General features: G+C 44.8%; 1 protein-coding gene across 5 annotated transcripts; it reads left to right on the plus strand.

Annotated features, from left to right (window-relative positions):
• The first annotated feature begins 14348 nt into the window (after positions 1-14348).
• Otx2 (orthodenticle homeobox 2) lies at positions 14349-24169 on the plus strand. Of its 5 annotated transcripts, XM_028758574.1 has the most exons (6): positions 14479-14564; positions 14716-14790; positions 15508-15670; positions 19232-19447; positions 20418-20569; positions 22526-24169. In XM_028758574.1, exons 4-6 carry the CDS (start codon positions 19351-19353, stop codon positions 23144-23146), a joined length of 870 nt encoding a protein of 289 aa, XP_028614407.1. In that variant the 5' UTR covers positions 14479-14564; positions 14716-14790; positions 15508-15670; positions 19232-19350; the 3' UTR covers positions 23147-24169. The 5 variants fall into 5 exon arrangements, with proteins under 5 accessions (XP_028614405.1, XP_028614406.1, XP_028614408.1 ...); XM_028758572.1 differs by lacking the exon at positions 15508-15670 and having other exon boundaries at positions 14349-14564; positions 20394-20569; XM_028758573.1 differs by lacking the exon at positions 15508-15670 and having other exon boundaries at positions 14349-14564.
• Positions 24170-27566: the final 3397 nt, after the last annotated feature.

Raw genomic sequence — 27566 nt, forward strand, 5'->3', positions numbered from 1 at the left:
AGAGAGAGAGAGAGAGAGAGAGAGAGAGAGAGAGAGAGAGAGAGAGATCTACCTTAACAAGGGCAGACTCCATGCCAAGTAAATGAATATAAAAGCCATGACATAACTTAACTTAGAATTTAAACATTTAAAATCTTATGAAGTCGTCAAAGTTATAGATAAATACAAATTTTAGCCAGATGTGGTGGTTCATGCCTTTAATTCCAGCACTTCTTAGACTGATGCAGAAGGATCAGAAGTTCAAAGTTAGCTTACGTTGGAGACCCCAGGTTTTTGTTTGTTTGGTTTTTATTGTTATTGTTACTTATTTGAGCTTTACTTGTTTTGTTGTTTTATTTTGAGATAACGTCTTGTTATGTATCTCCGACTGTCCTAGAACTCCCTACAGAAACCAAACTAGCCTCTAACTGATCAACCTCTCAAGTGCTGGAATTAAAGGCACTCACAGCCACACCTGGTCAGATGCCCATATGTCTTTAAACAGTAAGAAAAAGCCTTACATTTTTTATTCATTAATGATGACTATTATCTTGATACTAGGAAACTTTAAAGTTCATTTGACTATAGTAAGTCCTATGTGGCAACCTAAATCTTTTTAAGGACAAATTGAGCAAAACTTTTCTTTCTTTGTTTCAAGACAGGATTTTTCTTTGTAACCTTGGCTGTCTTAGAACAATGCCTGGTCTCTTTTTGTCTCTCTCTCTAGACAAAACTCACAGAGACTCGCCTGTCTCTGCCTCCTGAACATCTGGACTAAAGGCCTGTGCCACCACCATCTGAATGCATAAATATATCTTACTGCACATTTTTCTGGTAAATATCTTCTGATGTTTGTTTTAGTAGACGTGAACTCATTAAACTTGTATATTAAAGAGTGGACTTCAGTGCAGAGGAAAGGAGATAAAGAAGAAGCCAGCCATGTTTTAATTTTTCTTTCTGTTTCCTTGGACATAGGCAACACTGGGTTTGAGAATGAAACCAAGAATAAAAGGCTTAAATGAAAGTGAACCATGCATCTTACTGCTTGCCATGGTCTACTCAGGCTACTGTAACAAAATACTACAAACTAGGTGACTTAAAAACAACAGAAAGTCCCTTCTTACCACTCTAGAGACTGGAAAGTCTAAGCTCCAGGTAGATGCTATGCAGTCGTGGCTGCTCCCGGCCTGAGTATGACTATGCTCACACAGGCGGTCAGAGAGAAGGCACCAAAGCCCCCTTGTAATGTCTTTACAGAGTCACTGATTTCACCCATGAAAGCCACGCCTTCATGACATGCTCACCTCCTAATGGCCCCAAATCGTAATACCATCATCTTAGGGGCTATGATTTTAATATGTATATTTTAGGGAGAAATACAAACATTCAGGCTATAGCATTCTACCTTGAGATTCATAACTTTTTAGTATACACAAGTTCATTCCAGCTCAATAGTTCTGAAGTCTTTATTTGCATTGCTTTTTGTTTTTTTCAGATAGGTTTTCTCTGCATAGTCCTGCCTGTCCTGGAACTCACAGTATAGACCAGGCTGGCCTCAAACTCATGTATATATATTAAAACAATAAACAAGAAATAAACAGGATAGAATGATCTTCTTTGGCTTAAAGCTTTCTTCTTTGAGCCCCTGGAACAGAGGCAGAAGCAGAGGCAGGCAGATTTCTGTGAGTTTGAGGCCAGGACAGCCAGGGCTACACAGAAACTTCATCTCAAAAAACAAAACGAAACAAAAAAAACAAAACCAAAACCAAAAACAACAACAACCCCCTCCCCTCGAAAAAGAAAGGAAGGAAAAGAAATTCACAAAGAATTAATAAAAATATTTTTAAAAAGAAAACTGTTATATAAAGTAGCAATAATATTAATTAATGTTTTATGTGTTGGTTATATGATCCCAAACATGAAACATGAAGAAATTTGAAAATACATAAGTGAGAGAGATTTTTAAAATCTGAATTAGTGATACTATTTATATATTGGCTATAATTTTATTTTTTACATGTATTTTATCTGTCATCTATTTCCCGTCATTAGGATTTTCTGCCATGGCTTTCCTGTCAATTAGGCTGGGTAGTTTTCTGATGTGGACGACTTTCCTCTGCATTCCAGGCTGTGAAGCAGCATCTCTGGTCTTTGCCCAATAGATGACAGTTGTGGAAACCAAAATGTCCCTCTGGGAGGCAAAATCACGCCCCTCACCCCAGTTGAGAAAACTGCTCTACAGTAAGTTACTCCTATCCAAATATTTTGATTATGTTTTTAACTATTGCCTACTACTCTGGCTGCATTAATCATGTCATGATTCACATTGATCACAATGATTAAAGAAATTGCACATCACTCTGGCACTCAGGCACTCATCCCAGCCTCTTAGATAAAGTCGGGGAATGTTTGGGGAAGAGATTCCTATAATTAAAAATATAAATAAAAGATTGCGTGAAAAGAGTATAGATTTTGGCTGTTGTAGACCGGGATCAAATTACATTCATTTGTTGAAGTGGACAAAATGACTCAAAGATAGCAGCTACTATTTGCCCTGCTACAACACAGCAGACACGAACGTGGGTTCAGAAAACGAGATGCTTCCTGTGACTTTACTTGAGTTATAGAAGAAGAGCCGCCTTGACTCACCACACACTGACCAGTCGTGCTCTCTTTCCTTCCTTGTCACTAATCAATTTTTCTTAGTGGCTTAATAAAAGTCTAAAACACATACTCATTGGCTCCCACAACCAAAATATTATTGTGAAAATAATGTTAAATATTTCGCTGCTTTTTCCTAAAAAAAAAAAAAAAAATTAAAGTGGTCACATTCTGTATGATGACTCATAGCTTCTGTACCTGCTCCTCTAGAAGAACATCGTGATGTTTACCTCATCACTACGAGGTTAGGTAATATAGATGGTCTTTTGTCTCCTCTAAATGTCCCAGTCCTTGTGGGATAATTAAATACAACCCATAAACAACATTAAGTTTTTAAAGGACCTACGGCTTTAAATACACTGCTTTGATTTATACTATAAATTCCATTTTTTTTTCTTTTTAAAATTTGGAAGACAAAATGTGAATTTTCCAACTTACTTAATTTAAAATCACCCTTAAAAACAGAAAAGAAACCACTATAGTGGGATGCTGGGGTTGCCTTCATCCCAGCATGCCCCACCACTGTTCTCTGGATGGCAATCACAGGACTCAGACATCAAGCTGTGGTAGAGAATCTTCCAAGCAACAGCATCTGGCTCTTTGGCAAACTGAGCAGGCAGTTGCCCTGGTGGCTTTGGAGTTGCCTCTGGGTCTGTCACAGGGTATGGCTGCTGATGGAGAGTCTGGATTCTTGTCTCCATTTTCATTTTACCATCTTTTTTTTTTTTTTTTTGTATACCTTTTGGACATCAGAAGCTTGGTGGTTCTTTCCATCACTCCTTTTGTACTTTAGTAAGTATTCCTTTGCACTTCTTGCATCCCTTACAGAAGTATAAAAATAAACAAGCATTCTGGCATCAGTACGCAGAGTTCTACTTAATACCCTACCTTCAATGAGAATCATATATTAATAGTCTAGTCTCAGTCCTGAATACTTTAAGGCTGTATGTGCTTTTACTATCTTTACTTCCAGTAGATGTCTTTGTCAGTTAAATTTGATACAATAAATACTAATGTATTTATAATATGAATACCTACCTAAATCAAGGAAATTTTCCTTTTGCTTTCTGATGATTGTGCAATCTAAGCTGTTAAGGTGGTGTAGCTCTTGGAAAAAGCGTGAACCAACTTTAGAACCACACTCTCTGGGCTGTGAAGGAAACTTAAGGCCAAAATTAGAATGTAAATAATGAGGGTTGTGTTGTTTTTGTTGTTTGTTTTACTTTTTTATTTGTTTGTTTTGCTTTTTTGTTGTTTTGGATGCTTCAAGGACAGACAAACAAAACTCCCTCAGCCTTCTGACTAATTTAGATAAAGGGTATTAATCAATAACCCCTTTGCAGCCCACAGACTATGCTTAGGTGCTGTGACTAAAAGACAATGCAACCACCGGTGAGGACACGGTTCAAGGGAGTGCAGGACTGTAGGCCAGCATGATTGCTCCAGAAGGGAAAGTATGTAATCCTGCCCTCCAGATTTCACCAGGAAAAAATAGAGCCTGATAACATTGGCCACTCCTAAAAAGACTTTACTTAAATTTGTCACTTGATCACCACATTCAATAGCTCCAACCTGTGGGACAATAATCATCCTCATATCTGTTTTACAGACAAGAAACAAAGAAAACAGAAAGGAGAAGGATCTTGATAAGAAAAACAATCTGAATATAAGTTGGTTGTTACATAGAAAATTCTAAATTTAAAAGGAAATAAAACTTATCACTTTCCAAAATTGCCAAGTAATTGAAGCTAAAATGACCCCAAACAAGTAAATATGTAATGGCCATTCCTAACTGAGAAGGGGAGTTTTAGAAAATCACAGTCGTTATTATTTTGAATAATTTTTTCCATTCTTTTTAGAAATAAGACTATAATGGCAGTATAGACATATGTCGGATCCATAATGGTCTAAAAGAACACACAGTTAAATCTAAGATTTGTTGTTAGTACTAACCAAACCAAACCAAACAACCAACCAATCAAACAAGCAAACAGAAACAAAAGCTTTAACAACAGAAACCCTTTGCTCAGAAGCACAGGGTCTCTCTGAACACATACATATTCAGTTGCCCCTGACTTCAGTTCTTAAAACACATCAAATTTTCAGAGTAAAAGTCAGGCAGGTACTTTCCTGAATTCCTGTTATCAACCTCCACAGCTTTCCCTGGGACCCTGCTGTGAGACAATAGTACTGGCCCTATAACCTTAAACAACATGGAAGCCTTATTGTCTCATCTAGAAGAAAGGAGATAATATAAAATTTTAGATCAAATATGTATTATGGCGACTGCTTTTTTGCAACAAGAAAACAAAACAAAATAACAGTCTCCCTGACCTGAGCCTGATAATGTCTGCAGACTTTATTAATACTTGAAATAGGGGTTAGTGCCAGCAAGCACAGGTCTCTAGGTTCAGTTCCCAGCAGTGGGAAAAAAATTAACAAGTAATTCTTGACAGTTACCTAATATCCAGGCTCCCAGTTATGCTTGTTGAATAAATGGATAAATGTGAACCCATGTTGAACCTACTTTAAAATATACACATATATGTATGTGTGTGTGTGTGCAGACATGTGCTTTGGAGATTTTTTGGATTGATAATCTCGATCTTTAGATACATCAGAGACTTCAGTGGAAATTGTTATGTATGAAAACTAAGCTGGGTGGTGGCGGCGCATGCCTTTAATCTCAGTACTTGGGAGGCAGAGGCAGGTGGATTTCTGAGTTCGAGGCCAGCCTGGTCTACAGAGTGAGTTCCAGGACAGCCAGGGCTATTCAGAGAAACCCTGTCTCGAAAAACCAAAAAAAGAAAAGAAAAAAGAAAACTAAATTATTCAATCTACCAAGTGTGAATAAATTTGTTATTGAACCAAGTACTCAATCATATTTAAAGACTTTGTGGAGGGGTGGCAAGGCAGCTCAGAGGGTAAAGATGCCCGCTACCAAGCCTGACCACATGAGTTTGATCCTCATGACCCACTCCCATAAAGTGGTCCTCTGACCTGCACACATGGCACATGTGTGCCTATACAAACACACATACAATTTTGTAATAATAATAATCGTGAAGGCGTTGTGGAGTCACGTGTAATACTTGTATATGATCCCAGCACTAGGGAGGCTAAGGAGAATTGCTGTGAATTCAAGGCCAACCCGGGATATATAGAAAAACTCTATCTCACAAAGCCAAGAAAGAAATACAGAAAAAGAAAGGACTGTATAGCCTAATGCTAAGTGTTTAGGGCATCATTTGGAGTCTACCATTGACCAAAGTTATACCCACACAGTGCCAGCTACCGAAACATTTAAGCATACTTCTTAACTCTTGAGCATACTAGGATGGACTGTTTGATTTATCATAGAAAAAAGGTCGTGTCCACGGACTGTCTCTGTGTAAGGGACGCTTACATTCAGGCCTTTTCTGGTTTGTTGTTAAAACACCGGTGAAACCAAGGCCCAACCTCCCATTCACACTCAGCATCCCCAGGCCAGCCTCTTCCTTCTGCACTTCTCTGGCCTGTTTTATGCATCAACACAAGAGAGCAGACTCAAAAGGAAGCTGCTTTCCCAAGAACCATCCAGAATACATCATCTACACTTTGAACTGTGTCCCTTAAGTGATGCCTCTTATGTTTATGTTCTGGAGTTGAGAACTGGAAGCAATTATATCTTTTACTTTTTTTGCTTGCTTGTTATTTGAATAAGCCGCCAGGAAAATGTCATTTAGGCTATGAGTTACTATCTGTTACTGAGCTACCTTAAATGGCGTTTAAGAAATTATTTAGGAATGTCATCATTGAGTAGCTATCCAAAGTCAGACACATATTAATAAGGATGCCTTCAAGCATCCATAGGTTAAACGCCAAGAAACAGATCCACAAATACAAGAGTCTGTTATTGCACTTAGGTTGTTTTGTAAGTAACTCTCAGGGTTGAAACTATTCCCCAAAAGGCAACCATTGCTCACTAATCTAGGACACCTAGTTCCCTCTTTAATCCCCAGCTGACTCACATGGCCTCCTCCAAAGCAGACCCTCGGGTTTGGTTGGTAAGCAGTAACCGGTAGAACACTTTAACTTGAACCACGTGAAAAATGACTTTGAAAGGATGCGGAAAAGGTTTGGAAACATTATGCAGGGAGGAGAGGCTGTTCATGGACCGATGAAGGGAAGGTGGTGAAAGGTTCCTATGTAGCTGATAACAGGCTTTCAGTCAAATCTGGTGACCGTGCTGAACCCACCTGACTGGCCTGAAGAGATAGCACAGTGGTTTGGGGCTTGGGGGTGGAGGTGGGGGTGAGAGATAGGACCAGACACACACCAGATCTTCAGAAGCTTGCAGAAGCTCCCCAACCCATGGCCAAAATGAAGTCTGAAGCAAGGTGCATAGCCAGAAACCAGAGGGAAAGTGGGATTCGGTGGATAGAGGGACACAGAACAGCATGTATTGAATAGTAGAGCTCCTGTGAGGTTTCCCTTCATGGAAAGGGAATGTATCCGGTTGGACCTTGGAGAATGATCCCTGCCTTCTCCATGAGGCTGGATGTGTACCAGCGCCTTGGGGCAGCTTTAGAAGGCTGACTGAATCCTACCTTTCCCTCCCATACACTCAAGCCCCAGTTACCAGCCATAAACCTTCCCCCTTCACTCCAAGTGGCTGCTGGAAGCCAGAAGCCTCGGACTGCCGCGGAAGAGCCAGGCTGCCCAGCACACTGTCGGTTAGGACAGTGCTAACTCCTGGCTGCTTCTGTCTGAAGCTGCTCCCTGGTCCCCATTGGGACAACGGCGGAAGTTAGGGCGGGGGTGCGTCACAGATGGACTCTCCTCCTTTCTGAGCTGCCTAAGCCTGGACTGGGAGGCTGGACTGGAAAAGGAACTTAGGGCTGCGCTGGGCTAGTTCTGTAGGTCGCCAGGCAGGAAGGGTCTCCAGAGAACGCAAATTCAGAGCCTGCTCCTTCCCCACCCTGTACCCGGCCCAAAGGCCGGGGAACTGGAAAGACAGTTCGATTCCTCCAGTCCCCAGTTCCGGAATGCTGGTGGCTGCAGGCCCAGGCCCACATTTAGAGTGGTGTTTTTTTTTTTTTTTTTTCTTTTTCACGCCAAACTCTCCAGCCTGGGTTGCCTTCCAGCGCTGGCTCGGGGGAACCTGTTCACCCAGCTCCCGGTGCGAGTTCTCAGTAGGCTTTCCCTTCGTCCACGAAGGCAACGCTTAGAGCCTGTCATCGTCCCTTACTGTCTCGAAAACAGGACGGGCCAGAGTCTAGGACAGGTCGCGACCCCGCCCCTCTCGGGAAACCACGCGCAACCGCGAGCGCACAAGCAGACGCGAAGAGCCAGGAGCGCCCACACGCACACGCGTGATTTGCTCCCCACGCCAGGCAACAAAACTTGCTGCTTTGGCCGGGTGTTCTTGTGCCCTTCACGCCGTTCTTGCCCAACAACACGCTCTCGGGTGGACAAGATTTCTCCCGTAACGTCTCCACTCAGAAGGCAGCCCAGCCTACTTGGCTAAACTTCTCTAAGTGTACCAGGTGGCTCTGGGCCCCCTAAATCCTGCAGCTCACGGGGGCCGGGGCCGCCCTTACCCAGCTCTGCGCGCGGGCACGAGGTTTGCACCACGCTCGAGCACCCGAGTGTCTCGGTTCGGTCAGCGCTGCCCCAGATCTCGAGACACGCGGTCAGGGGCTCCCGCCGCCGCGCCACACAGGCTGAAAAATCCCCGCCAGACCGAAGCCGAGCCTGGGCCGTGCACCTTAAGAAATCCCAAGTAAGGGATGGGTGAAGAGGGGAAGGAGGGAGCCGGGGGAGTTTGTACCGAGTGCCTCAGATAGGAGCCCTCTCCCGTACTCTGATGTGACTGCATTAGAGTTAATGGCAGCCGCCTGCTTCTCATTATTAATTGTCTTTGTGTTTGGATAAAGTATGTAATCTTCTTCCCAACCACACCATTAAAATAAGGTTGCCTTTTCAATTAAGAACTGTCGTGAGCTCAGCAGTCAATTTTGCTAATGAAGACGCATTATATTTTCCCTTAACCAAAAAAAAAAAAAAAAAAAAAAAAAGAATGAAAGAAAAGAAGAAGAATCCCAGTTTTTCATTAGACGCGATTATGGATAAAATACTCGAAGGTTTCCCTAAAATTGGTGCGAACATGTAGTGCATTAAACGGCAGGCTTTTAAATAAATTGAAATCTCTGCAGATAAAAGGAAAGCGTGGCCAGCAAACAGTTCCAAGCCCACTGCTTTCAAATGTATTGTAAACGCAAATACGATGAGTTTATTTATTTGCTTATTTTTGCAGATGCACTTAAAGCAGATAAAACAATTAAAGCAAGTACACTGGCTATCTGAAAAAACCTCTGTAAACTTGGGGGCGGGGGTGCCCTACTAGTTTACTGAAGAGTTCTCAAACTGAAGCTGCTGAGTGCTGAGATGCGCTCTGCTCATTAGAAGGTCTTATAGCCAGCTCTTGGACACCTCAGCTCCAGTACTCACGAGCAACGTGTGTGGACTGTGTCCTACAGTTTGTTTTTTGCTTCCTACCCTTCTTCCATCTTTCTGTCCTTGACACACACACCCCCCCAGGCAAATTGAAAGCCAATCTCCATGGTGGGACTGCTTAAAAGTCTACGCGTTTGCAACAAGCAAATTCTCTACTGTTCTACAACATTAAAAGTGGCAAAGTTGTAACTGGAAGTTTTTAACATGAACTGGACATTCATCTTCATGGATGTGAAAGTGCAAAGTTTGGATCCATGGAAAATGAAAAGTGTGTGTTAGTCATTTACTAATCTCCAAGTTGGAGGATATGCAATGAAAAGGGTCTATCTATCAAGAACTATGTGGTTGATTTTTAAAATTAAGGATTTTTTTTTTTTTTTGGCTTGTGTTTCAGATAACTCCCTCATCCAATATGAAAACTCTGATAGGAGCCACACTGAGAATAGCATTTGCGGGGGAAAAATATGCCAAATTCTTCGAAGTAGAAGGAAGTTCCTGATAGCAGCAGGGTTTTCCTTTTTAAGACAGCACCAGTGGTTTCTTGCATACATGATCTTTTCTAGATTTGGGTGTTATACCTTTTAAATATTGAACTTCTTCTTCTTCTTCTTTTTTTTTAATCAACTAGCTCCTTAAAATGATCTGCAAAGAGTGGGAAATTAGATTTTCGATTAAAACCTTATCCCATCTCGAAGGATTACTTTATATTGATTCTTAAATATGGCTACAATTGATGGGCTCTAATTAAAAATCCAAAGAAAAAGTCTGCCATGCCTGTATGAAAGAAGCTTTTCATATGCGGGGAAATAAAGCTTTGTAAAAGGTTACAAATAAAAGATTAGAGTTTTATCCAAACTAGTTTAAAGCTTTACTGTGGTTTTCCTTTCTTTTTCTTCTTTTTTTCCCCCTCCTTTCTTACAAAACCATTCCTGGGTCTTTTCTTCCCCCGGTTTTAAATGAAGTTTGCAAACAGGCAAGATATTGGAGTGTAATGGTTGTTTTGCATCAGCTCTATAGCTCAAGGCTGCTGCCTGCAGTAGAATTGATTTCAAGGAAACGTTAAGACCAGCAGAAAATTATGTAAACTGACTGCTACCATCCTCTATCAATCTATCCAAATCTCTCTCTCTCTCTCTCTCTTTCTCTCTCTCTCCCTCCCTCCCTCCCTCTCTCTCTCTCCCTCTCTCTCTCTCTCAAACACCACACACACACACACACACACACACAATCTCCCACACTCACACAAGCCTTTATTCTCCCTCACCCTAACCCTGCCCTGCACACACCCCACCCTTGGTCTTCACACTCCCTAGGACAGGGACAGTCCAATAGGTTGAAGCCCAAGCTCACACTCAGCTCATAAATGTCTCAGAGCCCACATCTCCCACTTGTCGCACAGTCTTAATCCGGTTCATTCCGGAACAACATGCTACTCTTTTCCCTTTTTTTTTTTTTTTTCAATTTGGAATTTGCCTCCTGCTCTTTTATCAAGACAGCACGATCCTATCTTTGAAGTGATATCTTTTTCCTTCACCCTCTCTTCTGAAGCAACTGAAATACAGGGACAGAGTGACCCACGCTTAATTCATAAGAGGTCTGCTCTTTACACCCCCAACCCTGCCCACACTTCCTTAAATCTTGTTAAGAAATTATCAGAATTAAGCTTGGCAAGTTACAAAATAAAGTCATTTCTTTAAAAACTAGTGGAGAATTACTTCTTTTTAATAGGTGATAATTCTTATGCAAAATGCGGTCACCCCCTTCCCCCACACTGTCCACTGAATTACTGAAAAGATTTGAAATTAATCTTCATATTTCGGAAGTTAGTGTCCAGGGAGTCTAACTACCCCCCTCCCACTGTGCTCTTGTGGGATATGGGTTTTCTTTTTTTAATTAGCCTGAAAGACTCCAGAGATGGTTCTCCCCTCCCCCCACCCGCTCCCATAGTTAATAAACTTGGAGGAAACTTTGGAATATTTTAAGATAGCTTGGTATTCTGAATGGAGAAAAATCAGCCCAGTTAGTGATATATATAAATCCAGACTTCAAAACATGAGTATCAGCCATCATGTGGAACCACATACAAGCCTTGACAAATAACTTGGTGCCCGTACGCGGCTACTTTTCACTTAGCTTCTGAGTCTTCATATCTCATCAGCCTAGCAAAGAAACTGTACACGCGGCAATTAAAACCCACCCACTACTTAATAAGAATTGTTGAAAAACACAAACCATTCTCTCTTAAGTCAGATTCATAGGAAACGTTTTTGGTTTTTTAAATGGGAGAAAAGTTAAACTCTGGATAAAGGAAATACAATGAATGGATAGGAAGTATATTGGAGGCTCAAGAACTTACTGAAAATCAAGAGATGTTTCCATCCAAGGAGTCTTTTTCTCCCAGCAAGCTTCTAAGGTTTTCTGTGAAGCAGCCCACCCTCTCCACCCCCCTCCCCCAAAGCCAGTGGCTTTTGTCCTGACCTAGAATAGGGTTTGTGGAAACGGTACCTGAGCCGGGCCGTCTGCAATTTCCAAATTGACAAGAAGAGACTGGAAGATAAAAAAGCATGTTCTTACAGGTGAAGAGCAATTTTGCAACTTTTCCAGGCGACACAGGAGAAAGCTTGCCTGCTACCAACTGCTGGAGAGTCTGGGCAGAATTCCTCTAGAAACAAAAAAAGAAAAGTCTTTTTTCCTTTCCCTCCCTTGTCTACATTTCTGTCTCTGACTCTCTTTCTCCTCCGTCTCTCTCTCTCTCTCTCTCTCTCTTTCAGATCCAATCTTTTGAGAGCTGCAGCACATTGCTAAGCTAAAGGGAAATTCTCTTTGATAAAGCGGTGTTTCCAGCTTCTGGGTTTTAAAACCTAAATCTATATTCAAATCTGGCTGAAGGTGTGTTCTGGGATTTATGAAAAGCCTCTTAAAGGGGTAAATTTACCAAACCGTGACAAAATCATCACGATCTTACTTTAGACATCTGAAGTGGATGAGAATTTTAAAGAGACCCTTGTTTATTTAACACTGTCCATTTCCAACTGGTGGTTTATTGGCCCTGTATTTCTGAGAAGTTATTAGACTAGAGGGCAAAGGAGAAGCGGGGGGCTGTGTGCTGACAGCCGCTAAAGGGGAAAGCCCTCCCACGCTGCATCTAACAGAAATCCTCCACTGTCTATAGCACTCCGGAATTTTCTGGGAGGTTTGGCTGCTCTGGGTCGTCTCAGGACGACATCCCAAACCTTTACCTGGGACTCAAGCGGTTTCTAACGTTTCTGGACCCTACTACAGATGGATCGCTTTCTCTCTGATTTTTTTCACTTACTTCGAGTAAGCCCTCACTCTATTTCTTTACCGCACCCCACCTCCACTGTCTCCAAGGCCTTGCTCCACTACATCCACAATGGTCATTTTTTTTTCCTTTTCGCTCTTTGATGCTTTCAACATCATTATGATCAAACTGGGGAGAACTCTTTTTCTCGGGGTGGGAAATAACCTCTTTTTTTTTTAAGAGATTCGCGTGGATTTGCCCTTCCATCATACAAAGCACGAAGGCTCGGACTAAAAGCCAGGACCTGCTTCCCACAGCTCGGGCCACGCGGAACAACTGCCTGGGACATTTGTTTACCTCTCCTAAATGAAAGGGCTTGGGGACAGTCGCCAGGTGTTTCTGCACAGTGGGGGCGGGGTAACAAGGAAAGATCCGTACTCACCCTCCCCCCAAGCCTAGGCCCCACAAAGTCGTGGCTCCAGGGAACGCGACAGCCAGGAGTTTCTTCGGACTCGAGCAGCTACGGAGGAGCCAGGAAGAGCTGGGCAAGCACGAGGCGCTCTAGGGTTTGTGGAGCCTCCTGGACCCAACACTCTTAGGACACACCTGCAATTCTGCTGCGGCAGCGGAGTGCCCAGCCTAAGGCCGAGCCGGAGCCGAGCCCAGCCGGGCTGCCGAGAACTTGCAGCCTCGTGCGCACTCCCGTAATTCGCTAATTGCTGTAAATCCCAAGGACGGCCACATTTGATTACACATACAGTATAAGAACCGACAACAAAGCGACGAATTAATTACCAACTTCATTAACATAGGTCCCCAAATTAAAGGCAACGAGCTGTTTCTTTGGGCCCACTAGCAGTGGTGGCGGTGATTGAGGTAGTGGGGGGGTGGTGGGTTTCTTCGTTTTGTTTTCTTCTGCATTGGGAGTTGTGAGGGGAAAGCTGTCCTCTCCCCACCCTATCCTCCATTCACACACTCAGCAGTAGCATTTGTTTCCCCCACCCCACCCCACCCTCGTCCCCTAATACTCTGTCCAATGAGTTTCTGCTCTTCTAGAAAACTCTGATCTTTGTGAAAACAGTCGGGGCCCGGATCTGGACCTGAAGGAGTTGAGTTGGTTGGTCCTGATGCATCCCAGCTCCTGAGTTTCAGCCTCAGGCTAGGGCGACTCCAACCCTGGTAACTCCCAGGCCCTGCAGCACCAGGAATTTGTTCTTAGGCAGAAACTGTTTCTACTGGGGGCTTTTTGTCACCTCACACTCAAGCGCGAGAGATTTGAGGTATCCCTTCTCTTGGCCCGAAATCTGCCCTGGGGATAGACTTGGGAGTTCACGTTTTCTTTTGCATATTGTTCTGGGTTTATCAAATTGAAAAAATCGTTCCCGGAAATTCAGAGCTCCAAGACCAGGGTTTGAAGAACAGCGAGGACGCCGAGGTTTTTAGATAGTTCATAGCCTTGTGAATCTAGCTCTGTCTACACTGCATGTTCACATCTCAGTGCTGGCTTCGTACGCCTTCACCCTTTTTTTCCCTCAGTGCTGTCTGGTTCTCTTTAAGAGGACAGCCCTGTTTTTAAGCGTGAGCCTGGGTTTGAGTTCTGCCTCTGACCCACACATTCTTTGCTAGTGTTGGGATTGAAAACCGGGTACTACCCCCTCCCTCCTTCCCCTAGTATTGACTTAAATATTTTCCTGCCTTACGTTGTTTGGTGTCCTTTCTCTAAAATAAAAACAAAAAAAGGAGAGTAAGAAATGGGTATAAAGGAAGAAGAAAAGACCGAAGAGGGAGGCCTTCCTGTCCATCATTTTAATTATACAATTAGTTCACATGCTCAGGCCCATAATGTATATTTTAAGCGCAGCCCAGTGTTTTAAAGAACGTTCTGGTAGTGTCGGAGGCCTGGATTTGTTGCCTGCTCTTCCCCCCGTGCAGCAGCGGCCTGTTTTCCTCCCCCTGTTGTGTGTTTTTATTATTTTCCCTCTGGCTTAGATGTGTCAATCATTCTCTCCCTGCCATTGGTTGGAGAGTTTGCGTCAAAAAGTTGCCAGAGAGGCGCTTTCTCAGCAAATCTCCCTGAGAGCGGAACCTTCCTCAGCTCCAACTCTGCCTCCACTGTTATTAAAAATAAAAATCGCTAGAGGAGCCCAGTCGCCACATCCACTTTGTATGTATCGTAGACGGACACACGCCTGTTTACAACTCGGGCCACTTCATTTTATGTTTTCTTTTAATTTTTTTTCTTGGTTATGTTTGACTTTGTATGGAAAGGTGGAAGACTACAAGGTTTTTAACTGAATGCTCTTGATTTCTTTTAGGATAGCTGGCTATTTGGAATTTTGAAGGATAATTTGATTTTTTTTTTCTTTTCTAACGTCCAATGCGGTTGTAAGGTAAGTGTCCGTCTGTCTTGTCTATAGCGATATCTTTGTGTTCCCCCAGTCCGCAGTGACCTCCGCACCTCCAATGTGCAACTCTGCGGACGTGGAACTTGCTCCGGGGTGGGGGTGATGTATTTTATTTCTCTAATGAGAATTTTGAGACTAAATAACCACCATTAGGAAAAATGGACGAAGAGGGAGGGAGTGGGAGGGAGCGAGAGCGCGTGCTCCTGGGGGTCGCTGCTACTGTAGAACGTCGTAGAAATCCTACGAGTCTAATCTGGGAGTTGGGGAGGGGTTTTGTTCTGATGCCCACGCTATTCACGGCTTCTGCTCGCGAGCTTTGCATTTTGGCCCCTAGATTTCTCTAGAGTCCTTAGGCTTGGTTCCAAGGACGTTTTTAAGAGTCCATGACAAAATGATGCTTGTGTAATGTACCTAGGTTGGTAAATTAAGACAATGATAATAAGGTGGACGCTCCGGAAGGCCGGCTCCTCCATCATCGGCGGGGGCCGCGGGCTGCCTCCAGACTCCTCAGTTTGCAACGGGAGCCGAAACCCGAGTGGATAACCGAGGAGGCGGCAACGCTGGCGTCTTGTTACTCCCGCGCCGCCCGATCTCCTATTTTTCGTCCTCTCTCCTAAGCCTAGTGCGGCTTTGCTCTCTGCTTCTTCTCAAAGCTTCTAGGGCTCTTCAATCTTTTACAACTCCTCTCCTTCCCATCCCTAGGGGTGCAGTTCCCCCAGCCCAGGCACTGCACACTGAGGTCGGGGCTCCTGGGCCAGATTACCAGGCCGAGGCCGCTAGTTAGACAGGTTTTAAAGGCGACTCTGCCTTGTGTGGTTCAGGGCACGCGCGCCGCAGCCTCCGCGCGCACCTGGGGAGGCCAGAAGTGTGGGTGAGCGCCTGGATGCTCCCGGTCAGAGCCCGGAATCCCTCCCTAGGAAGGACTTCGGATCCTCAGTTGTTCTGTGTCTGAGGTAGCGTCGTGGCCCGTTGAGCTCTTCTGTACTGCCTTTTCTGGCTTGGGGACAATGAAGTATCGTGGGTCAAGGCCAGCCTCTTACGGAGGGGCTCTCCGAGGCCCAGCCCCTGCTCTCGGCCTGTCCCCAAAACGAACTATTGGAAGGTCCCTGCTGACACCCGGCCTGGACGACGGGTCGCGCGGCCAACTCCAAAGAAGTGGCGGTGTTGATGTGTTCAAGGGACTAGTGAAAGCCAGAGTCCGATTTCACTGGAAAATCTAAAAACCTTAGAGCCCTGAGCCAATTTCGTCCTTTGGAGGGAGAAGGGTGTGTGGAGAGAGAAAGAAAGCCCAGCCGCGTGGACCACTTGGGGTGGGGACCCGGAGAGGAGTTGCTCTTCCCTTGAAACTGTGTCCCCCGTCCCAGAGCTTTGGGGGTCAGAATTTCGCCTGTTCACCTCGGGACTTTTTCAGGTCACCGAAAGTTATTAGCACTATAGTAGAGCTAAGGGCAAACTCCTCCTCTAGAGCAAGGTAGATACCCAGGCTTCTCCTCCTTCCAGACCTAACACCGGGGCTTCTCCGAACTATCATTAAAAGTCAAGAGCAACCCTTTGGCACATTTCTTTCTCCCTCCCTCGCGGGTGGTGAAGATGTTGATTCCCCGAGGCCAGAAACTTTCACTCGAGTTGGCCGGGCAGAGGCTGGCGCCCGCTGTTTTCCAAAAGCCCGCGTACCTCTTTCTTCCTTCCCTCCGGCTCTCTCTCCTCTTCCCTGCCTCAGGCCAAGTCGCCAGTCCGCGAAGTTTTGTTTCCTTTCTATCATGCAGAAAATTAATCAGCCAGGACGAGAAGCAGAGCTGAGCACGACGGCCTGTAATTAAGGGACGTGTGCCCCTCGGATTATCTCGTTAGTTTATCAAGAAAACATTTATTATAATTAATTCTCGGACGAGGTAATTATTATTGAGCGAGGACACAGCAACTGGTAGATGGGCTTCTTGGAAGAAAAAAAAACACCAAGGGGGGGGGGGCTGGAGGGGGAAGCGACAGATTGCACGAATTGACCGTTAGATATAAGGCTGTGCAGGCCGGCGCAGGCAGTGGAGAGGGACCTCGGGCATCAGGGCTGCTGATCTGCGGGGCTGCAGGGCAGGGACGCCGGACCCAGTCGCTTGCGCCTGGAGGAGAGGGCACTCGGGAACTCGCCACGCTAAGCCATTCGCTCCTAGGTATGAGCTCTCAGAAGCTATCCCGCCTCGAGAGCGGTCATATTAACCCTTATGTCTTAGAAAGGGAGTTCCCCACCCCCATCCCGCTTTGCACTGTGCATAGAGAGGAAGCTAGAATGGAATCCTTAGCAGACTGAAAGTTAGGTGGAAGGGCCCGCAGCCGTCTTTATTATCTAGCCGTATTTATTAGCTAAGCTCGCTGTGGAGCAGTAACCGTGGTTTGGATTTGAGTTTTCCTCTTTTTTTTTTTTTCCCTCCCGCACCTCCAAGAGGAAAAGTGAAAATAGTTTTCCCTGACATTTTGAGCCATTTTGACCCTTCAAGAAGGACCTTGCCAGGAACTTTCTGTTACTGCTTTTTATCGTAGAATATGCTGCTTTTGTTGAATGACGGGTTTAGGTGTTCTAATTGGGGAGAGCTAGACTAGCAAATAAATACACTTAACCATCTTAACAACCTATATAACAGTTTAGAACTGTCCAAAGAAATGAGAAGAGTGTATTTTCAAAGAACTCTTCTTTAGATGGTATTTAAATAAGAAATGACTGTGTTTTTAAAGAATGTTCCTTTCACAGCTCCAAATAGCTAGATCTTGGAGGAATACAGAATATATAGTGTTCTTCACAAAAGCAACTAGTTTTACTAGTTAATAATATAGTTCTCTAAAGAGGACATTTTTAAAAATCATATTTTAGGGTGGGAAATTAAGACTTGTGTTCTGAGTTAAATCAGGAAGAGGTCACAGTTGTTGAGTTCTGTTTGTGAAGCTTTTGCCTTTGTCTCTTAAGCAAGGTAAATATGAAAACTTAAAGTCTTAATTTTTCATTAATAAACTTTCACTATGAAGATGACAGAGAACTCGGTCTTGTATCCGCCATTTTGAGGAAGTTTCCCAGAGTGTCAAAGTTTCAAAGCAGAGATCTTAAAGTGCCTTATTTTGGGAAAATAAAAGCCAGCCTTGCAGATTGCCTGCCTGTATTAACATCGATCTGGGGGAGGGGATTCAGTCAAGGAACACAGATAACTTTTCTTTTGCTCTCCCCACCCAGCTCTTTATCTTACAAAATTGTAGGAAATTTGAAAGGTAGGGAGAGATCCTGTTCCATAGCTTTGGGTGTTTATCAACTTCAAACCTTAAACTGTGAGAAAAGCAGCTCCCATTGCAGCCCCTGAGAATCCAAAATCCAAGAGAATTTGCCTCCCACAGGATCTGCAGCCTCCTTACATCAAAACCATGGGAGCAGCTTGCTGTAGGAATGCACCCCTCAGGACTTGCAAAACGTGGGGGCTGCAGTTTATCAGACTTTACTTCGGTTAGGATTCCAACTTCAGCATTTCTGGAAAGTCTTGAAGACTTTTTTTTCCAGTATGTTTAAATTAAATATTTGATGGGTGTCGCTTAAAAAGTTAAATACTTGTTTGTTTAGTTTATAGTTCTTTAGACACATACAATCAAGGTCCTCCAAAACCCTAATAAATCTGTTACTTACTTTGAAATCTAATTATCCAGACTACTAATTAGGTGAAAATGATTACTGGAAATGACTTCAAATATGGGATAATAGTGATTGGGCAGTTTTCACAAGTTTGTTGTTCAGCAAGTTGGTGTTTTAAATGTTGAATGCGTTTACATTTTAGGTTCACAGCAGTTGAAAGTGGTAATAATATTTAAAAAAAAAAAAACCAGCTAAGATAATTAAAACCTCTGCCAGGGAAAGGCCACAGTCTGGAAAGAGGTAGATTTCTTGAATTGTTTCTTTGTTTCTCACCAATGGGCTTTGTTATCAGCATTATTTATTTAGCCAAAGAGTTCTTTGTCTCTGCAAATGGCCCCAATCAAGGTTTGTTTGAGACAATTAGCTAGTGCCAGCCAATGAGTCCTATGCAAATGTTGGGATAGGAATGTAGTGCGTGCATTTGGAGGCGTGGGGTTTTGTTCTTGGGGAAGGCAGATTGTAATTGCTTTCCTCGGGTCGGTTTTCTTTCTTTCTTTTTTCTTAAAGTTTAGGGTGGGGGTGGGGAAGACAGGTTTATCTGGTCTCACTCCATCCCCTCTAGTTTTGGAGCTGCTGGGGGGTGGGGGGACCGCGCGGGGTGTGTGTGTGTGTGTGTGTGTGTGTGTGCATCTGCAACTCCTTTAAAAGCCTGTGCCCAGCGTCTCCCGGGTTCTTTTTAGTTAGTGCTGGAACGTGGAGGAAGCTGCTCCCTCCGAAGCAGTAAACCAGCATTTTCTGTTTGTTTGTTTGCTTTGCCCTTAGTTCCGTCACTCCAAATCCACCCACCAAGGACCCTGACCCTGTCCACTCCAGGCGAATCGAGACCGTCCGGCTGGGTCCCCCCAATTTGGGCCGACTTTGCGCCTCCAAACAACCTTAGCATGATGTCTTATCTAAAGCAACCGCCTTACGCAGTCAATGGGCTGAGTCTGACCACTTCGGGTATGGACCTGCTGCATCCCTCCGTGGGCTACCCGGGTAAGTGAGTCCCGCGGCATTCTCGACGCTCTTCTCCACGCTCGTCCCTCAGGAGCTCCGAGGTTGCGGGGCGCGCTGTCCTCACTCAAGCTCAAGGCGGGGTTCCCAATGTGTTTTCCTTGCCACAAAACTGCCGAGTGCCACTGAGCGTTTACTGACCCAGGAGGGAACAAGAGGCTGGGAAGAGGCGAATCTGGGGTCTGCAGTAGTAACAGAGAATCACACCGCTCCATTCTTAATTCGAGTGGCTTGGCGACATTCATTGGGCTAGGTCGTGGAAGGTTGTTGACCTTGTCACTTGAGCTTGCTCTTGCGTACGTCTCCACGCCCAATTCCTAGCTATTACTTCTCTGGGAATAGCCGAATTCTCTCCCCTACTGTCCCTTACAAGTTTTCCCTTGTCAGGGGCTTCCAGGGGCTTCCGGTACGTCGATGCCCGGTCCCTTTAATCCTCAGAGGTGTGGCTTCCCTCCAGGTGCCAGGCAATTTTCTTTTCTGTCAGATTCCTCCCTCCCCCCAACCAAGTACTCATAAAAGTATGAACTATGTCCCGTTTTAAAGATAAAAGAACAAAGGTCCCTGCGGTGTTAAAATACCGTGGGAACTGGCCCCGCGTTCTCTGCGTCATTCTGAACCTCTGGTCCTTGCAGAGCCTTTAACTTTACTAGACAGCCCTTTCTAGTGCGGTCTGGCGGTTGTTTTTTGCTTGTTTGTTTCCAGAACTGGGCGTGGGGGTGGGAATTGTGGCTCCTTGTTTTATTTTGTTAGCTCTCCAAGTGATTTGTAGCTGTCGTCCGGGGGCGGCGGGATGGGGGTGGGGGACGGCGCTGTAGTGGGAGGGCGTGTGTCCTGTGAGGCTCTGGAAGGGGTGGCAGGAGGGAGGTTGGGGAGTCTGAGGACCGAGGCAAAAGTCCTGTGACTGAGAAACTGCTCCCCCACCCTAAAGGGCCCTGGGCTTCTTGTCCTGCAGCCACCCCCCGGAAACAGCGGCGGGAGAGGACTACATTCACAAGGGCACAACTCGACGTTCTGGAAGCTCTGTTTGCCAAGACCCGGTACCCAGACATCTTCATGCGGGAGGAGGTGGCGCTGAAAATCAACTTGCCAGAGTCCAGGGTGCAGGTAGGGCAGATGTAGACACTCTGGTTTTCTTGACCGTTTTCTTGACCTTACCCACCTTCAATCTTGGTTTATTCTGACGACCCAATAGGGCCTGAGACCCTTGTCCCAGACCTATGAAGGGTTTGAAATTCTAAGCCCTCAGGAGCCATTGGACTGTTTGTCCTTTACTACTACCCTTTTGCTTCCTGTCCCTCCCTAATCATATGAAGCAGGGTCTTCCGGCCTGGGTTGCAAGGTTGGAGTAGCACTTCAACAGCAATCAGAAAGTCCTAGAACCTGTAGGTCTCAGGAGTCCCTGAAGTTGAAGATACAGGGGAGGGCAGATTTCAAAGGTAGTCATGTGGTCCTTGTATGGCAATCTTCTTGGTGGACTTTGCGGGAGGGAACAGGGGCATGGAGCTTAGTTCCTGGATAGTCCAAATTAAATAAACAAACAAACACACAAACACACAAGAAGAAACAGAGTAGGTGACTTTATCAAGGCCATACCTAATTTGGTGACAGAACAGAAAAGATGCTCTTACCAAATAAGTAGGACAAAATGAAAGTGTGTGGGGGGTTGACTTCTGGAGGACAGAGCTGTTTTCTAGCTCTGCCATTTAACAGACTATTCACAGAATCTGTAAAGATACTCACATTTCTTACTCTAGTTATCCCCATATTTGATTCTGAAAGGGAGAAAGAAAGTCTCCCTCTTGACTGGAGAGCAGCCCTATATGGAACTCTTTGGTGCTTGGTTGCTCATTTCCCTCCCCCCCACTTCCCCGACACGCCCACACGTGACACTTCCTTTGGGTATGACATGGTTTTGAAAGTGCCAGACATCAGTGTGAACTACAAAGCAGAAAACAGGATTTTTCAAAGTGAGTTGGAAAAAAATTTAGCACTTGTAAGTCTTGACTCAAAGCCTTCACTAGAAACAAACTGGCTCCGGATATTTAATGTTGCTTAGGCTGGCCTTGGGGGTTCTACTTTTGCCACACTTATAAGACCCAAATGGAGAACTCCTTCAACAGGTAATCAAGGACCTGTAGCCAATGGGTGGGTGTGGTGTTTTTTATCCCAGCACTAGGGAGTCAGAGGCAGGCGGATATCTGAGTTCTAGGCTAGCCTGATCTACAGCGTTCCAGGGCAGCCAGAGCTATGAAGAGGCAGGACCTATAGATAGCACAAATCTCAGTAGTTGCTATCATAAGCTCCTGCATGGCAGAGACTGCACAAGGCTACTGCTGCAGATCATTTTTAGAGTGCCAGGCTGAGTTTTAAGTTAACAAGTCGGTGAGCTGGTGTAGAGCGCAGAGGACGCTGTGTGAGAATCTGAAGGCACAGACTTGAGACTGATACTGAGGTCTGTCTTTGAGCTCAAAGCGGAAACCACACAAGTCAGTTCATTCACTACAAAGAAGCTTTCAGCAGACACTGGCTCAGATCTCCTCTCCACAGGAGCATGTCTTCTTGGAGATTTCTTTCATGAGTCTAGGAGAGACAAAATGTTAGGTCGTGGAACCAACCTCCATATTAGCTGTTGTTTCCCGGACAGTGCAATGTAACTCTTTGAACTCAGTCTGCTCTGGGTGGCATGCAGCAACAGAATACTTCCCTCTAAAAGACATAAGACATAGTCATCCCAAAATACAGTGAGCTAGCTCTCTCTCTCTCTCTCTCTCTCTCTCTCTCTCTCTCTCTCTCTCTCTGTGTGTGTGTGTGTGTGTGTAGAGGAAACAAAATAGGAAAGCAAAGTGGAAAATTTTTAGTTTATAATTAAGAGTGATTACATTGTTTTGTTATGAATTATGGATAAAGTGGACTTTTCCCACAATTGGACAGATATAGGTGAAAGTGTTTTATGAGTAGTCTCTAAGCAGCAAAGGAAATTGTCTGATCATTTAGCCATGCAATCTGGGACGGCTCTGGAGTTGTCGTGCCCATGTTAAAGAAGTTTCTTTTTCTTTCAAGGTATGGTTTAAGAATCGAAGAGCTAAGTGCCGCCAGCAGCAGCAGCAACAACAGAACGGAGGTCAGAATAAAGTGAGACCTGCCAAAAAGAAGACCTCTCCAGCTCGGGAAGTGAGTTCAGAAAGTGGAACAAGTGGCCAGTTCACTCCCCCCTCTAGTACCTCAGTCCCAACCATTGCCAGCAGCAGTGCTCCAGTGTCTATTTGGAGCCCAGCTTCCATCTCCCCACTGTCTGACCCCTTGTCCACCTCCTCCTCCTGCATGCAGAGGTCCTATCCCATGACCTATACTCAGGCTTCAGGTTATAGTCAAGGCTATGCTGGCTCAACTTCCTACTTTGGGGGCATGGACTGTGGATCTTATTTGACCCCTATGCATCACCAGCTTCCTGGACCAGGGGCCACACTCAGTCCCATGGGTACCAATGCTGTTACCAGCCATCTCAATCAGTCCCCAGCTTCTCTTTCCACCCAGGGATATGGAGCTTCAAGCTTGGGTTTTAACTCAACCACTGATTGCTTGGATTATAAGGACCAAACTGCCTCTTGGAAGCTTAACTTCAATGCTGACTGCTTGGATTATAAAGATCAGACATCCTCATGGAAATTCCAGGTTTTGTGAAGACCTGTAGAAACTATTTTTGTGGGTGATTTTTAAATATGCTGGGCTGGACATTCCAGTTTTAGCCAGGTATTGGTTAAAAGAGTTAGATGGGACGATGCTCAGACTCTTGATCAAAGTTACTGAGAGGCATAGAGGAAAAAGAAAGGGCCTTAGAAGGGTCCATCAACCAGCAATCTGAAATGGACAAACCAATCTACTTAAGATTCTGTTATAGTTCTAGATCATTGGTTTCCTGATTTGCAAATGATTGATCAAATATATTCTAGCGACACGCAACCAAACACCACTCAAAATAAAAATCAAACAAAACTGAGTTGTGAGGAGAGAGAAGGAAGGTCATGGCCTTCACAGCAGAGGTGATTCAGTGTTTTAGCCAATCTTTGGTTGAATCTTAGGAATGGACAATGTCCCAAGCTCATTCACGTTTCATGACCAACTGGTAGTTGGCACTGAAAAACTTTTCAGGGCTGTGTGACCTGTGCGACTGATTGTCCTAGATGCACTACTTTATTTAAAAAAAAAGATAAAGCTCATACGGAGTCAATATGTAGTTTAAGAGACAATCAGTGTGTGTCTTATATAAATGGTACATCTGTGGTTTTTAATCTGTGCTAGACTTCAAAACTGTGATCTCCTGTCCTTGTATACAATCTTGAACTCCACCTCTACAGGGGTTCTTCTGTGATTAAATAGCTTATAATTACAAGCCAAATTCAGAGCAACTGAATACTGATCTAGAAAGATTACCTGTGGCTGGAGGTGAGCTGCTCCACTTGCTGTCTCTGGACAAGGATTGAGAAGAAGCAAAAGGACCCTAATTCACCTGTAATTTAATGTTTGGTAAGCCTGGCGGTTAAAAAAAAAAAAAAAAGACATTGGTCAATTGCTCTGACCCTGATGAATCTTAAACTGAGATCATTGTCATTTACGCTTGCAGATGTTAACTGGAAGTTATATATGCATAACCCCTTCCTGGATTTGGCAGATATGTATGGTTATATTAAAATGGTTCTAGCACAACGTTGGTTCTAGTTTAATTTTATACCACTGCTTCTGAAGGAAAAGCCCTGTGTTCAGCCCCACAGTGCTGTTTATTGTAAGGCAGAGAAGAAATTCAGTCAGTTCACTCCTGTTTTTACCTTTTCTCTTGCTGACCTGTGAATGAAGTAGGTGTGAATGACAGTGATTTGTAAGCTTCCCTCAGGATGGCTCCAAACGGGAAGTTGCTCCACCCAGCCAGCCGTTAACAAGCTTGAATTCAATGTCTAGGTACTTTGTCAGTATGGTTTTTTGATGGATCGGTGTGTTTTGTTCTGTTTTCCGAAGTATGGGGGTGGTGGTGGACTGGAATATTTCAGAAGAATGTTAAATTTCTTGTTTCAGTTCTCTAAGGGCATCTTTTTTCCTTTACTTAAAAAAAAAAAAAAGGCTGAAGTAAAGATGAGAGGAAGGAGTACAATCAGAATCCGGATGGAATCCAGGCAGAAATGATTCCTGAACAAAAGAGTTTCAGAGAACTTTAAAAACCTATCATTTCAGTAGTCGAACATAAGGCACCCACCGTCGTGCCTTGTGTGTGTGTTCTGGGGGAGGGGGAGAGTCTCTGGTTGTAGGAGATACTAGAAAGGACATGGCCAACGATCCATAGTGCTCCTCTGGTAAAAACCAACTTGAGTTCACCTTAAACCTCTCGTGTTCTTAAATTTGACCAAAATTCACTGGCTCTTGATTGTAACCTTGCAAATGAAGGGTAGCAGTTGCAACCATTTTGTTTTCTGCTCATTTCATTTCCCATCCCTGGCTGTGTTTTTTGAATCCCATCTAATCTTGGCTTAATGAGTAAAATTGTTTTACTGCTAAATAAAACTCTACTGCCACCACCGACTGCCAAGCTGGATGGCTAAGATCATCCTGGACCTGGAGATGTATATTCGTCTGTACTCTTCCCTGAAGTGACATTGGGAACCCAGAGGCTTTAGGTTTTCCTAGATCTAGGTTGTTGGGTTTTTTGTTTGTTTGTTTTGGTTCAGTAGTAAAGGACCTCCCGAATAACCAATTTCTTACACTGCCTTTAGTTTCCAGGAAACTTTAGCAAGGACGGGGAACGCCTTAAAAGCAAGACTATCTGGCAAATTTAGGACTATTGAGCAAATGGCTTGGTTTCTGCTGGATCTGTAAATGAAGTTAGATGAAGTCTCTAAATCCATTTTTTTTCCTGTCATTTTTACACAACTTCGTTTAACTGAGACCACACAGTTAATCGCTTTGAATGGAGGCCCAAAGTAGAAAGGATTCCGCACGATCAAAGGCAAAGGGGAGGGGGTGGGAAGCTAGCATTAGCTTAAAGACATCCAGAATTCTGATGGCCGCTCCTAGTCAAGACTTAGTTTAATCAAGTTGGTAAGTCTCATTCTGCTTGATATTTCGTACTGAAATGACTGGGCTCCAAATTAGTGTGAGAGCTACTTAACCGGAAGCAAGGTAGCAATATAATTATGGGGGTGGGGAGGGTGTAGAGGGGAGGCACGGGGACTGGCTTTACAAAGATTTGATGCGTTTCTCTTTGGATTTCACCTTTGGAGTGTTCCGGTTATAGACAAAGAAGAGAAATTCAACCAAGCCAATAAAATCCCGACTTTGGGGACTTCCATGTTTAGAAAACCGTCACTTTCCTCTACGCCTTATTCTTTCTGATCTCACCTCTTCTGTGTCTGAACGCTGCCCCACCCACCCCTCCAGTCGAAAATTGAGAAAGAACAGCTGCAGAGGCCGGTCGCCCGGGTTGGTGGAGGCAGCCCACGGAAGGCTGCAGAGACCCTCTTCAGGGCTACCTTTTCTAAATCCGTTGACAAACAGTAGTTTCCTAGGAAAATCACCCTAGCTGTGCCCGGGGATCGGAGGGGTTGGGGCGAAGAGTGCAGATGGCGGCTCCTGGGCCACAAATTTCTGCCGGCCGTAGATGAAGTCCCTGGCCTAACCTGGTGACTCTCGTGGGGGCTCCCTCCAGGTCCCTTAAACCCATTTCCCAGACTAGGAGAGAGCTAGGAGTCACAGCCAAGCCCACTTCCACGCCCGCAGCCCCCAAGCTTGGTCGGAAAGGGCGGGAGTGTGTGTGTCTTTGGGACTCTTCAGACACAGTGGAGTTGAGGTGTTAAATCAATTTCGGGGTTTGGAAGGCGAGTCAGGAAATAAACGTCCAGCTTCGCACCGGCCAGAGGCAGGCGAGCGGCGTCAATCTAGCCAAAGCTGAGAAAGCCGACTTGGAGACTGGGGACGACTGGCTTAGCTGGGTTTGGGAGGTTGGGATTGGGGGGTGTGCGCTGCAGGAGGCTGGGGAGGGGACAGATGCTCCCGGAAGCCTGGAGGAAGCGGGTCACTCAGCTTGCAGGTTCCTGGGGCGGCTCGAGCTGTGGTGCCCCGCTGTGTTTGCCCTTGGGGACTTTCAAGGACAGCCAGGTGCTTACTTAGTGAATTCACCGAGCTCTGACCTCTGCTAGGAGCTGGGTACTGATTCTGAAGCTTGAGAAAATTCATTGAGAAAACTCCGCCTCGTACATCCCCTTACTCTCCCAATCCTCTGTGTGTCGTTTCCCTATGAGCGTAGGCTGGTTTTGATTTGGGATTCGGTGCGGCAGCCCAGAGGGTGAGAAGCAAATTCTGGGATGGGAAAGCGGCTCCTTTCGGTGTCTTAGGTAGCGCCAGGTTCCCAAAACGTCCGGTTTTAGTTACCTGCAGTGCAGAGGTCTCACACAAGTACCCGGCTCCATTTAATCAGTAGCCACCAACCAGGCCAAAGCCACAAGTTCGAACCCGACTTCGCTGTCTGGAGAGGAGCTCGCTATTGTTATTAAGACAAAGCTGTTACCCAAAACCACATCTGTCAATGTTAGGTGGTGTCTATTGCGTGCAGAGGTGTGTTTTAGTCATGCAAAAGACGCACACAAAGAAGCCAGGCGTATCCCATACAAAAAGAAACAGAAAACAGTCTGGGAAAGTATGTGACCTGTGCCTAGATTTAATTTGTTTTTAATTTTTATAATTTGAAACCATTAGGAAAGACAGTTACCCTTCTTCCTTTGTGCGTCCTTATCACAGCATATACATACTTAAATCTGCGACCAAAGCTCTAAGTACCTCTGCTATTCTTTCCTAATCCTCACCCTGTCCTCTCAGGTTCCTCTGATAAACCTCATTCTTCCAGAAACAGCATTTCCGCCTTTGGATTGATGGGGCATAAAAGACCAAAGACCATCTACTCCAGTAGGGAGAGGAAGAGTCCTAACAAGAGCTACCCGGATATTTTGGGGGGATTGCTTGTGCAACTGCACAGATTATAGGATTTGTCTCAAACAGACTTCACATTACATGTGAAACTGTAGTACGCCAATGTATTGAGATACATTGTGTGGAACTGCTT

The sequence above is a fragment of the Grammomys surdaster genome, unplaced genomic scaffold (assembly GCF_004785775.1).
Source record: "Grammomys surdaster isolate TR1022 unplaced genomic scaffold, NIH_TR_1.0 126198, whole genome shotgun sequence".
NCBI lineage: Eukaryota > Metazoa > Chordata > Mammalia > Rodentia > Muridae > Grammomys > Grammomys surdaster.